At 42.3% G+C, this 11,728-nt stretch overlaps 1 protein-coding gene across 2 annotated transcripts; it reads left to right on the forward strand.

Moving 5' to 3' along the window:
* The first annotated feature begins 1,188 nt into the window (after positions 1–1,188).
* HNRNPU (heterogeneous nuclear ribonucleoprotein U) lies at positions 1,189–11,347 on the forward strand. Of its 2 annotated transcripts, none has more exons than XM_011370063.2 (14): positions 1,189–2,117; positions 2,959–3,070; positions 3,159–3,232; positions 5,237–5,376; positions 5,970–6,069; positions 6,475–6,587; positions 6,915–7,178; positions 7,452–7,571; positions 7,977–8,105; positions 8,191–8,359; positions 8,626–8,880; positions 9,207–9,391; positions 9,690–9,761; positions 10,237–11,347. In XM_011370063.2, exons 1-14 carry the CDS (start codon positions 1,427–1,429, stop codon positions 10,288–10,290), a joined length of 2,478 nt encoding a protein of 825 aa, XP_011368365.1. In that variant the 5' UTR covers positions 1,189–1,426; the 3' UTR covers positions 10,291–11,347. The 2 variants fall into 2 exon arrangements, with proteins under 2 accessions (XP_011368365.1, XP_011368366.1); XM_011370064.2 differs by having other exon boundaries at positions 1,190–2,060.
* Positions 11,348–11,728: the final 381 nt, after the last annotated feature.

Below are 11,728 nucleotides of genomic sequence, written 5' to 3' on the forward strand. Positions count from 1 at the left end.
AGCTAAAGCACCAAACGGTGAGTACAATTGCCCTTCTTAGTCAGGGACAGTGGAACGCTGGCTAGTCACTGTGCAGATTCTTTGAGGTTTATGATGTTTACCTCTATCACAAATCTAAACTCTGGCACTACCTCAAGAACATAACACATCTTTTATCTGGTAAAGAAAAATTTTTCTAAAATAACCAGGTAACACCAAAATAACAAGTTTCAATAGTGATAGCCTATTTTTCTTTTTACAAAATCACGGCTCTTTATTTTTCACAAGCTTTTATTAATTTCAGCATGATTTGGTCTAGATTATTCCTATACTAGGAATAGAATCAAAATGTATGATCTAGCTGGGTCTTATTCTCATTGTTAGCTACTGGGACTTTATACCTGGATGACCAGGTCTTAAGTTGGGCTGAATACGTCTTACAGGAGGTCCGTCTCCTTGGTAGGTCGCAGGAAACCCAGAAACGCAATTCCGAGGCTCAATTTCTTTGGCTAGTAGTCTCACGAGAACAGCTGCCATGACCAGGCCCGCAAATGACGCTCTGCAGTATGGAGAAGGGATCACGCTCCTAAGGCCAGCCTCTACCTCCCAAGCTCTGCAGCAGGCAGGGGTTGTGGAAGACACAAAAGAAAGGATCTGCCCTCACCCTTCTCGAATTTAAAATCCAATTCGCAGGCGGGCCTTTAAAAATATTCAACCAAACATTAAACGGAAGAAAATCCCCTGCGTGTAACCATCGCCCATTTGTGTTGTACAAATCAAAACTGGAAATTTTAAGGAATTTAAAACAAATTAGCTGGGGAAGGCAAATCTAAGATGGAAGAGAAGGTGGGGGATTCGAGCTGAAATCGCCAAGTCGAGGACCGAAAGCATCTGGATCAAAGCAGCCTCCGGGCTGCAAAAGCAAAGAGCAAAACGAGTATCGCCCCTGAAGAACTAGAAAGGCCAATAATGGGTCGGTTTAACTGAAAGGCGGTTTCTCTTTCCTCCATTTGCTCAGCCCCAACTGGAAGCGCACTGCGCGGCCTGCGCCGCGCTCTCGGCCGGGGGTTCGGCGGGGGGCGGGGAGGGAAGTACGGTAATGGGCAGGGCAGAGCGCGGGCGCGCTCCGGCTTCCCCCGGCGCGGCGTTCCCGTCGGCGCAGGGGGCGGGGCGGCTATATTACGTGCGCGGCGCCGCCCCTGCGAGAGGACGTTGCGTGCTCGCTCGCGCCAGGCGAGTCTCCGCGTCTCCCTCGCGAACTCGGTGAAAGGAATTGGCGCCGTTCGACACCAGGCGGGTCCGCTCTGCAGCACGAACCCACCTCCAGCCGCAGCCGCAGCCGCAGCCGCCGCCCGGGCCGAGGAGCAGCCGCAGCAGCCGCCGCCAGTGGCCGAGTGAGCGGAGCCGAGTTTGAGCCAGCGCCTAGCGGTGATTCGGGGCCCTCACCATGAGTTCGTCGCCTGTTAATGTAAAAAAGCTGAAGGTGTCGGAGCTGAAAGAGGAGCTCAAGAAGCGGCGCCTGTCCGACAAGGGCCTCAAGGCCGAGCTCATGGAGCGGCTCCAGGCCGCGCTGGACGACGAGGAGGCCGGGGGCCGCCCCGCCATGGAGCCCGGGAACGGCAGCCTAGACCTGGGCGGGGATTCCGCCGGGCGCTCGGGAGCAGGCCTGGAGCAGGAGGCCGCGGCCGGCGGCGACGACGAGGAGGAGGAAGAGGAGGAGGAAGAGGAGGGGGTCGCCGCGCTGGACGGCGACCAGATGGAGCTGGGGGAGGAGAACGGCGCCGCGGGGGCGGCCGACTCGGGCCCGATGGAGGAGGAAGAGGCCGCCTCGGAGGACGAGAACGGCGACGACCAGGGTTTCCAGGAAGGGGAGGATGAGCTCGGAGACGAGGAGGAAGGCGCGGGCGACGAGAACGGGCACGGGGAGCAGCAGGCTCAACCGCCGGCGACGCCGCAGCAACAGCCCCAACAGCAGCGCGGGGCCGCCAAGGAGGCCGCGGGGAAGAGCAGCGGCCCCACCTCGCTGTTCGCGGTGACGGTGGCGCCGCCCGGGGCCAGGCAGGGCCAGCAGCAGGCGGGAGGTAAGAAGAAGGCGGAAGGCGGCGGAGGCGGCGGTCGCCCCGGGGCTCCGGCGGCGGGTGAGTGCTGCGTTGTAACGTTGCGCGCGGCGGGAGGCCCGCGCGGGTGGGGACCGTGCCGGAGCCCCGTCGGGGGGAGGGAGCCCCGGGCGGGAGGCGGCTGCGAGGGTGGCGGTGGAGGAGGGGCGCGGGGAATCCCGGATTAGCCGTGAGGCCTCGGGCTCGGTGTGTGTGACGGTGGTGGCAGCGCCTCCATTATGTGGCTCGAGAGCCAGGGGGAGCTGCAGCTGCTGCTGGAGGGGGAGGAGCCGCAGGCGGCGGGGGGAGCCCGGTCGGCCCGCGGTGGCGCCGCGGCGCTGCGTGCGCGCGGTGCGGGCACATGTCTCGGGGGGAGGGGAGAGGCCTGAGGGCCCGGGGCGGGCGCGCTTTGGCGGCTCTGGGCCGCGGTATTGTGCAAGGAGCTCAGGGGCTCGGCGTGACGTCACTTCCGACGGGAGGGGCCGGGGAGAGCGGGGCGGAAGATCAGTACAATGCGGCCGCGGGGAGCGCGGGCCCGGGGTGGGGGAGGGGAGGGCAGGGAGCGCGGGCCGGGCTCGGCCCCTCCCCTCTTCCTGAACTCTCTTTAGGATGCACGTGGGCTCGGCCTGGCGGCGCTATTTTTCATTAGCTTTCTCGAATCTTCCGCATAGATTGGCAAAATTTGTAATGTCTTTAGACTGCGTCACCTAACTCTCTTGCCATTCCAAGCCGATTGTTTGAAATTCTCGTTTGATTAGTCGATTGAAAACGCTTTGCAGAAAGGAACAGGGAAAGGTCGAGCTCTTTTGCGCCTGGAAACAAAAGGGTTTTTTCCTGTTGTGTCGCGGCCTGGCTTCCTAAATAGGGGTGTTGTGTGTTATAGGAGACGGCAAAACAGAGCAGAAAGGCGGAGATAAAAAGAGGGGTGTTAAACGACCTCGCGAAGATCATGGCCGTGGATATTTTGAGTACATTGAGGAGAACAAGTATAGCAGGTAGAGGATGCTCATCTAGTTTTTCTTGTCACCCATTCTTTATTCTTTGGTGGGAAGCGCTGTATCAGGAGACAATATTGTCTTTCAGAGCCAAATCTCCCCAGCCACCTGTTGAAGAAGAAGATGAACACTTCGATGACACAGTGGTTTGTCTTGATACTTGTAAGTGACGCTGCTTCTCCTCTTCTTCCCCCAATTATCGAATGTGGTGATTTTTGGTTCCAAAATGTTAGAAGACCATGTAGTACGTTGAATTTAAGTGCAGAAAGTTGAGCAGAAATGGGTTTTTAAAGGCAGGAAGATGACTTAGATTCCGATAGCCTAATGTTTAGTACAGCATCAGTTGTTTTGATAATTTTACAGGCTGTAGCAATTTGGTAATGTTTTTATATGACTTGAAAGATCTTCGTAGGAATGTAAAGTTAATGCCAATTTTGGACTAGCTAGCTAACGGAAACTTGTAAGACTACCTATACCTTGTCCTTATGGGCTGCTTCTATAAAGTAACTTTGTGTGTGTGTGAAATTATATTAAGTGAGCTATTTGGGTTAGTTAAATAATTATTAATGACTTTTCCCATTAGCACACAAGTATATTCCCTATTCTAAAAGACTGTAATATTACTTTCTCAATAACTGCTCTTTTGTTCTCAATTCCAGTTCAGTAGCTGCTGCTTTAACATAAGTTGATTTCTTCCAAAGACCTGGGGCAGCAGCAGTGGGCTATCACTGGGCCACTAGCTTTCTTCAGCAGCGAATGGTATCAATGGCAGCGCTGTAAATACTGCTACTTTACCCAGTTGGGTTGCAATTGAATATGAGGAAGTATTGCAAACCTCTAAATGGGCCGTGGCTGTCAGATTTGTAATTATTTTATTACAAAGAAGTTTTGTCGGTGTAGTATTTGATCAGAATGGGCAGTTCTTTTGGTGATAAACAGAACGAAGAGTAGAAGTAATTGCTTGGAAAGTAAGAGGGTATAGTAAGGTGTCAACCTGCCCTGTGTAGATCCTAGGGAGTTGAAGCTTAGATTTTCGTGTTTTTGAATACCAATTTTTATTCAGATATGTAAGTGTAAAACTCTTGATTTCTTATTGGGTATCCTTTACAGGTAGTTGAGATAGTGGAGTCGTAAAAGAAAAGTTGTACGTGAAAAAGTAGTTGATTTGGAAGTTTTATTAAATTTGGTTGCTTAAAAATAAAGACTTAGGTATTGGCAAGATACTGAAGCAACGATTCAAGAAAAGTAATAGGCGCTATACTGTTGTAGACAGGCTTTTAGCTGATGACCTAGGAATATCAATTTAAGCACAATGTTGGGTTTAAACACAATTTATGAGATTGAAAATTTTGTTAATGATAGGAATTTTAAGAGCAAAGCTGAAGGGAATTCCAAACTAGATTTAATTTTCTCTCATCAATCAAAACTTAAAACAGCTTTCTAACTTTAGCTCATAAGTGAGAACTCTGAGAAAGTACATGCTAATGAGCCAGTGACCCAAAGGTTAAAGACGTTTGGATTTGGATAATCCCGGAAATGGGTAATCCCCCAATTGTTTTTGAGTGACAGGCAAGCCTGGGGAAAGAGGTCCTAAAGTGCTGTATTAGTTTCAGTGTTAGACAACCATGTTGGTGCTTTGTAGTTTGAGGTTGCTTTCTTCACAAGTTTTAGAAAAGAATTTAGGATCTAGAGCCCCTAGTGTTTTAAAATTACAAAGTTAGGATCAACAGCTCATACTCCTACTTAAAAATATTTGGTCATGGCCTCCCTTCAGTTTTATTGTGGCACTGGTAAAATCTACCTGGTTCTGGCATGCTTCACTTTGATTTCCTGCTATCCTCTACTGCTTGCCTCTAAATCAAGGTAAAGAGCAGAGCAGGTATGTATTAAATGTCACATTGTCTTGATTATTTTATATTCTTAAAATACACGTTAAGCTTTGGTGTGTCTTGGTTCTCTAGGTAGTTTACCCTTTAGTTCATAATTTGGCAAGAGTGATTTGGTGGGAGTGGGGCTTAGACTGAAAATTTAGAACAGCATGATCTAAAAATGTTCTGTGCTGCATTTAGAAATATGCAAAAAGTTAATAACCAAGATTTGTCTATATAGCAGACACATTTACATTGGATGTCAAAAGAAATAATGTGGTGTTTGATATACTTACAGATAATTGTGATCTACATTTTAAAATATCAAGAGATCGCCTCAGTGCTTCTTCCCTTACTATGGAGAGTTTTGCTTTTCTTTGGGCTGGAGGAAGGGCATCTTATGGTGTATCAAAAGGCAAAGTCTGTTTTGAAATGAAGGTAAATAGAATTTTGTGATTTATGTATATTTTTTGTGAGTGTAATGTTGGTGGAACTTTCTGTTTTTGAAGTTTCTGTGGATTAGAAGAGGGGCTTGGAAACCTTTTGTAATAGTTGAACTCGTTATATCAGAATTTGTGTAATAGAGTCAGACTCCCCCCCCCCTTTTTTTTTTTATTAAGAGTGGTGTGTGTGTGTGTGTGTGTGTGTGTGTGTGTGTGTGTGTGAGAGAGAGAGAGAGAGAGAGAGAGAGAGAGAGAGAGAGAGAGAGATGTGAGAAAACCCACTAAGGGTTTAAAAATTTAAACTTCTGGTTTTGTTCCAGAGAAAAAATGCTAAATGTTTATTACTTTAATTGGTTTAGGTTGGGTATAGAGGATATGTAAATTTTAAACATTAGCTGCTCTTTTAAATGTGAATCAACCAAGTACTTAAACCTTTTTAATTTCAATTCAGTAAGCCCCTACATCAGTTTTTTTTTGGGTTCTTGTGTGTCTTTATATTAGTAGCCCAAGGCCCAAATGAAATAAGCCAGAGTTCCCGGATTTATCTATTGGATTAAACTTTTTAATCATTTATGATTTGACTTTCAGGTTACAGAGAAGATCCCAGTGAGGCATTTATATACAAAAGATATTGACATACATGAAGTTCGGATTGGGTGGTCTCTAACGACAAGTGGAATGTTGCTTGGTAAAGTTTCCGTTTGAGTACTGTGTGCTCGTGAGTTTTCAGGGCTGATTTCAGTAGGTAGAGTAGAAGGCATTCCAAACCTTTTGCTTGTTTTTGTCCATTCTGTTAATATTTTAAACGTGATGAATAATAGAAGGCACAGGCTCAATTTTAGGTTTTATTCCTTTGTGGTTAACTTATTTTATGACCAGTGGTTAAGGTAGAATGTAACCCATGTTACACAGTTCGTCAACTAAGTTACATAATTCATCTGGCTCTCGTTAATTGAATATCTAGTATAGAGTCGATGTCAGTGGAAAAACATTAGGTTAGTCATCTTTTGAAGCTTATATCTTGAATATTAAAATATGTGGGCCATTGGACTGTTTGAAAAAGTGACTTCATGGTAGTTAATTATTTTCTTAGGTGAAGAAGAATTTTCTTATGGGTATTCTCTAAAAGGAATAAAAACATGCAACTGTGAGACTGAAGATTATGGAGAGAAGTTTGATGAAAATGATGTGATAACATGTTTTGCTGTAAGTCATAGCTAAATTTTTATAAATGGCAAGTTATAAGCTTAGAGACTCTTTAAAGATATATCGGTGTTGGAATTCATTATTAACTCCTTTTGATTGAAAATTGTTTAACACTGCATTGACCTGGAAATCTAGTCTGCTAAGACAGTATTGTTTCTGCTGCTGGTTATAGTGTTTCATCGTTTATAACCAATAGAAAGCTGTTAAAACTTAACAAACACATGCCTTCTACAGGATAAGCTTCACTCCTAATTTAAATTTTAAAGTTTTTTAGAAGGCCTAATTTTTTAAATTTAACACCCCCTCGCCCTTCCCGCCCCTTAACAGAACTTTGAAAGTGATGAAGTAGAACTCTCCTATGCAAAGAATGGACAAGATCTTGGCGTTGCCTTCAAAATCAGTAAGGAGGTTCTTGCTGGACGGCCACTCTTTCCGCATGTTCTCTGCCACAACTGCGCTGTTGAATTTAATTTTGGTCAGAAGGAAAAGCCATATTTTCCAATACCTGAAGACTATACTTTTATCCAGAATGTCCCCTTAGAGGACCGAGTTAGAGGTCCAAAGGGGCCTGAAGAGAAGAAAGATTGTGAAGTAAGTGATTTTTTAAAAAAGCATAAAGCATTGGTTTAGCTTGGCAAAAATTACATTTAGAATAGCTAAATGATTCATCTGTTTCCTTTCTGAGCCATTCCTGTTGCTTGGTGATTTTTCTCTCAGTACCTATCTTCTCTCTTTCCACAAATTACCTCGTTATAGGGCTGTGAAAATTTTGATACTTAAAGTGGGTTATTGAGTATGAAGATATTTTTAAAATTTTTATGTGACGACTAATGATCAGTGAAATAACTTTTCTTTCCATTGTAGGTTGTTATGATGATCGGCTTGCCAGGAGCTGGAAAAACTACCTGGGTTACTAAACATGCCGCGGAAAATCCTGGTAAATACAACATTCTTGGAACAAATACCATAATGGATAAAATGATGGTAAGTAAAATGTTCAGGGCATGATGTCAGCATTTTAAAAAGACCAGAAATTATTCTAAGTAATCCTTTTTTCTTGTTCTTATATCCATTTTGATAGTATCTTAGGGGTAGGAATTTGGACATTAAATTGATCACTTGGGTGTGGGCTCTTTATCTGTAAGATAAACTGGCTTCCCAAGGCTAGGCTTCTTTGTCTTTGCCAAAGAATTTTTTGAACTCTTGCAACATCCAGCAGCTTAAAAAAATTGAATAGCACATCTTACATGATAGAGACTTTTTTTGGTAGCAGTAGTAGGAAAAAGCAATATTTAAGTGTGCCAGCTTTCTATATAGATACAAGCTGTGATATAAAGTTTAGCTTGAGAATCAAAAGTTTAAAGGAAATTTTTAATTTTTAAAAAATAGGTGGCAGGTTTCAAGAAGCAAATGGCTGATACTGGAAAACTGAATACACTGTTGCAGCGAGCCCCACAGTGTCTTGGGAAGTTTATTGAGATTGCTGCCCGTAAGAAGCGAAATTTTATTCTGGATCAGGTAAGCTGTATCTTTGAAGATGAAAAAGTATCCTAATTGGATTTGGCGTAGAATTTATAATAAACTTTTTTTTTTTTTTTTTAAGACAAATGTATCTGCTGCTGCCCAGAGAAGAAAAATGTGCCTGTTTGCAGGCTTTCAACGAAAAGCTGTTGTAGTTTGCCCAAAGGATGAAGATTATAAGCAAAGGACACAGAAGAAAGCAGAAGTAGAGGGAAAAGACCTGCCAGAACACGCTGTCCTCAAAATGAAAGGCATGGAACTGAATTCTGTTATGTTAAATCTCTTTGTTTGACTTTTATATGTAAATTTAACATTTTTTGGTAGTAATATTGTTTCAGGAGTTACATTAACTCTTTGTAAAAAAGTGTTTCTGGCTTTCTACTTTTAAGGAAAATGTGTTCCTAAACCAGCAGTAGATATTGTAGTGTGTGTTGAAACACTTCAAGCCATTCAAGAATTATAGGCTTAAGGACTATGAATTCGGTGGTTTATGTTAATCTGACTTTATTCCTTGTAGGAAACTTTACACTGCCAGAGGTAGCTGAGTGCTTTGATGAAATAACCTATGTTGAACTTCAGAAGGAGGAAGCCCAAAAACTTTTGGAGCAGTATAAGGAAGAAAGCAAAAAGGCGCTTCCACCAGAAAAGAAACAAAACACTGGCTCAAAGAAGAGCAATAAAAATAAGAGTGGCAAGAACCAGTTTAACAGAGGCGGTGGCCATAGAGGACGTGGTGGATTCAACATGCGAGGTGGAAATTTCAGAGGTGGAGGCAAGTTAATTTTGAGTTCTGTGTAGTTCCAACATTGAAATAAGTAGCAGTCTTCTAATTTGGATCTGTATGTCATAAGGAAATTTAATCCTTATTGATCTTAGCTGCCCTAGTAACTAGTTTAAAATCTTAATGTGATTTGGTAGTATACACACCTACGTTATGTGAGCATTTTTGTCTTTAAATGTTCTTTTTCTACGTTATGTGAACATTTTTGTCTTTAAATGTTCTTTTTCCTCCTAAAATGAAGGAACAGTCCAGAAGAACCCTCTAAGTAGCATCTGTAAAAGTGGCACAAAACACTGAATTAAATGTCTCATTTTCAGCTCCTGGGAATCGTGGTGGATATAATAGGAGGGGCAACATGCCACAGAGAGGTGGTGGTGGAGGCGGAAGTGGTGGAATTGGCTATCCATACCCTCGGGGCCCTGTCTTTCCCAGCCGAGGTGGCTACTCAAACAGAGGGAACTACAGCAGAGGTGGCATGCCCAACAGAGGGAACTACAACCAGGTAATGATTCATGATCCCTGCAGGAAGGATGCAGGCAGTAGTTATCTGTATAAACAAATCTGAAAGATGTTGCATAACCCCAGAACCATATGAACTGTGTCTGCATTGATGTAAGAAAAAATGAATGATAGTAAAACGAGTCCACCTAATTTTGATTTTTCAGGTGCAGTAAGTACCAGCTATCCATTTCTGTGCTGTTCTTCATCCCTCCCATGTCCAAACGTAAGAAGTTGCACTCTGAGTTCTTAAAGATTTTTTTTAATCATCTTTTTTTTCCCCTTTTTTTTTTTTTTTTTAGAACTTCAGAGGACGAGGAAACAATCGTGGCTACAAAAATCAATCTCAGGGCTACAACCAGTGGCAGCAGGGTGTAAGTAATGTCTTATGTGCTTATATACATTGTTTTTTGAGTTCAAGAGAATCAGTTTTCAAAAAGATTTTTATCCAGGGATTGAAGTGTTTGTAAATGCTAACAGGGCACTGTGAATTGTGTTGCAGTTGTAGCCATAATCTTATTTTTTGAAGGCATAATAGGTTGGAGTTCGCTGTAACTTACTATATTTTTTTTTAATGAAGTAACGTTATTTAATACATGTTTCTTTTTACGACTAGTTTTAATTGTGTAAACTAACCAAGTCCTGGTGTGTTTCCTTTTGTTGTAATGTGTTTATTGATAATAATGGGTTATTAATACTAACTGAATCTGGTTTGATAGAAATCAGAGGTATGACAGGTATAAATTTGTTTCCAGCAATTACTCTGAATTAGATTCATTGTCATTTCCTAAAAGCAGTTTGAGTGGCTTATTGATGTTTTTTCTTTAAAAAAAAAATTTTCTCTTACAGCAATTCTGGGGTCAGAAGCCATGGAGTCAGCATTATCACCAAGGATATTATTGAATACCCAAATAAAACGAACTGATACATATTTCTCCAAAACCTTCACAAGAAGTCGACTGTTTTCTTTAGTAGGCTAACTTTTTAAACATTCCACAAGAGGAAGTGCCTGCGGGTTCCTTTTTTAGAAGCTTTGTGGGTTGATTTTTTTTCTTTTCTTTTTTGTACATTTTTAATTGCAGTTTTAAAGTGAATCGTAAGAGAACCTCAGCATTGTGCACGATAAGAGAATGTGTCAGTATTTCAGGGTTCTACATTTTATCTGTAAAATGTGACTTTTTTTTTATCACAACAAAAGTAAAATGTTGCTTTGTACCTGGTGTCTTTTATTAAGAATTTACTCCCCCCATTTCTCACAGAGATAACAGTCGGGAGTCATTGTCACAATATAATAGAAATGTTAGCAACCAGATTCATGTAAGGACTGAGCGGTCCTCATGAATTGCATAAGACTCTGTACTGCTCGTATTGCACTCCATCCTCTCTGTAGTTTGCTGAGTAGTGGAGGGGGTAAGCTAAATAGTAGTTTCTGGCAATAACTGGGAAGGCTTTTTCTTTTTAAATAACAATGGAATTGGCATAAGTGAATGAAGATACAACTTGGAACTAAGATAGAGAAGATGGAGTGTATGTAGAAGGGCTGTTAAAAATGTAAAACTTGGTTGCATTATTTGTGGAGGCTCAAACTTGTGAAGGTTAAATACCATAATTTTTCCATTTGTTCTGCATTTTGATTCTGAAAAGAAAGCTGGCTTTGCCCATTTCTTATTAAAAAAAAACTTGTTGTAAATCCAGTTGTCTAATGGGATCTATATGAAGTTAGCTCTGTCTGTATGCCCTTCTCCCACAAGATACTGTATAACTAGTGTGCTTGTAGTAGTTTCCTCCACCATCTTTGTAAGCTAATGCAATTGTGAGTCACCCATTTATATCTTAATTTTTAATCATGTCAGTTTTTGAATGGGTATCTCCTTAGCCTGCTGATTTCTTTTTCTTTCTAAAGAAAGTGGGTGGAGAAATTAATTTAGACGTTTGTTTGCAATAAAAAGAATTCATTTTACTCTCGTTTTGGGATTCTCGCCATCAAGGTTTAAAATCCCTTTATAAAACTCCCAAGAGGAGAAATTTTAAGTGTGTGCTTTCTGGACAGCTTATTCTTTACTCTGTATTTGGAACATTTAGGTTTTAAAAACTTAAATGTTAAATGTATATTGATAATTGACTTTATGAAGTAAAGCTGAATTCTTCCCTTCCCCTCCCCCGCAGATGACTTAACATTTAATGAGGGGAAAAGGTAATGGCTGGGAGAAGTTTAACACTGTTTATCATCTTTACGAAATGCTAATGGCTGTCCTCAACTGATTATTTTATATACATATATAATACATGAAACTCTGGGAACAGATGCTTTTAGAAGCCATCATGCAAGCCAGTCATTGAA

The sequence above is a fragment of the Pteropus vampyrus genome, unplaced genomic scaffold (genome assembly GCF_000151845.1).
Source record: "Pteropus vampyrus isolate Shadow unplaced genomic scaffold, Pvam_2.0 Scaffold159, whole genome shotgun sequence".
In the NCBI taxonomy this organism is placed as follows: domain Eukaryota; kingdom Metazoa; phylum Chordata; class Mammalia; order Chiroptera; family Pteropodidae; genus Pteropus; species Pteropus vampyrus.

Bases quoted from the DNA above. Each gene is read 5' to 3' on its own strand.
- HNRNPU (XM_011370063.2), top strand. From the start codon at position 1,427: ATGAGTTCGTCGCCTGTTAATGTAAAAAAGCTGAAGGTGTCGGAGCTG. The intron at 8,106-8,190 runs GTAAGCTGTATC...TTTTTTTTTAAG, and splicing joins GAAATTTTATTCTGGATCAG to ACAAATGTATCTGCTGCTGC. The intron at 9,762-10,236 runs GTAAGTAATGTC...TTTCTCTTACAG, and splicing joins ACAACCAGTGGCAGCAGGGT to CAATTCTGGGGTCAGAAGCC.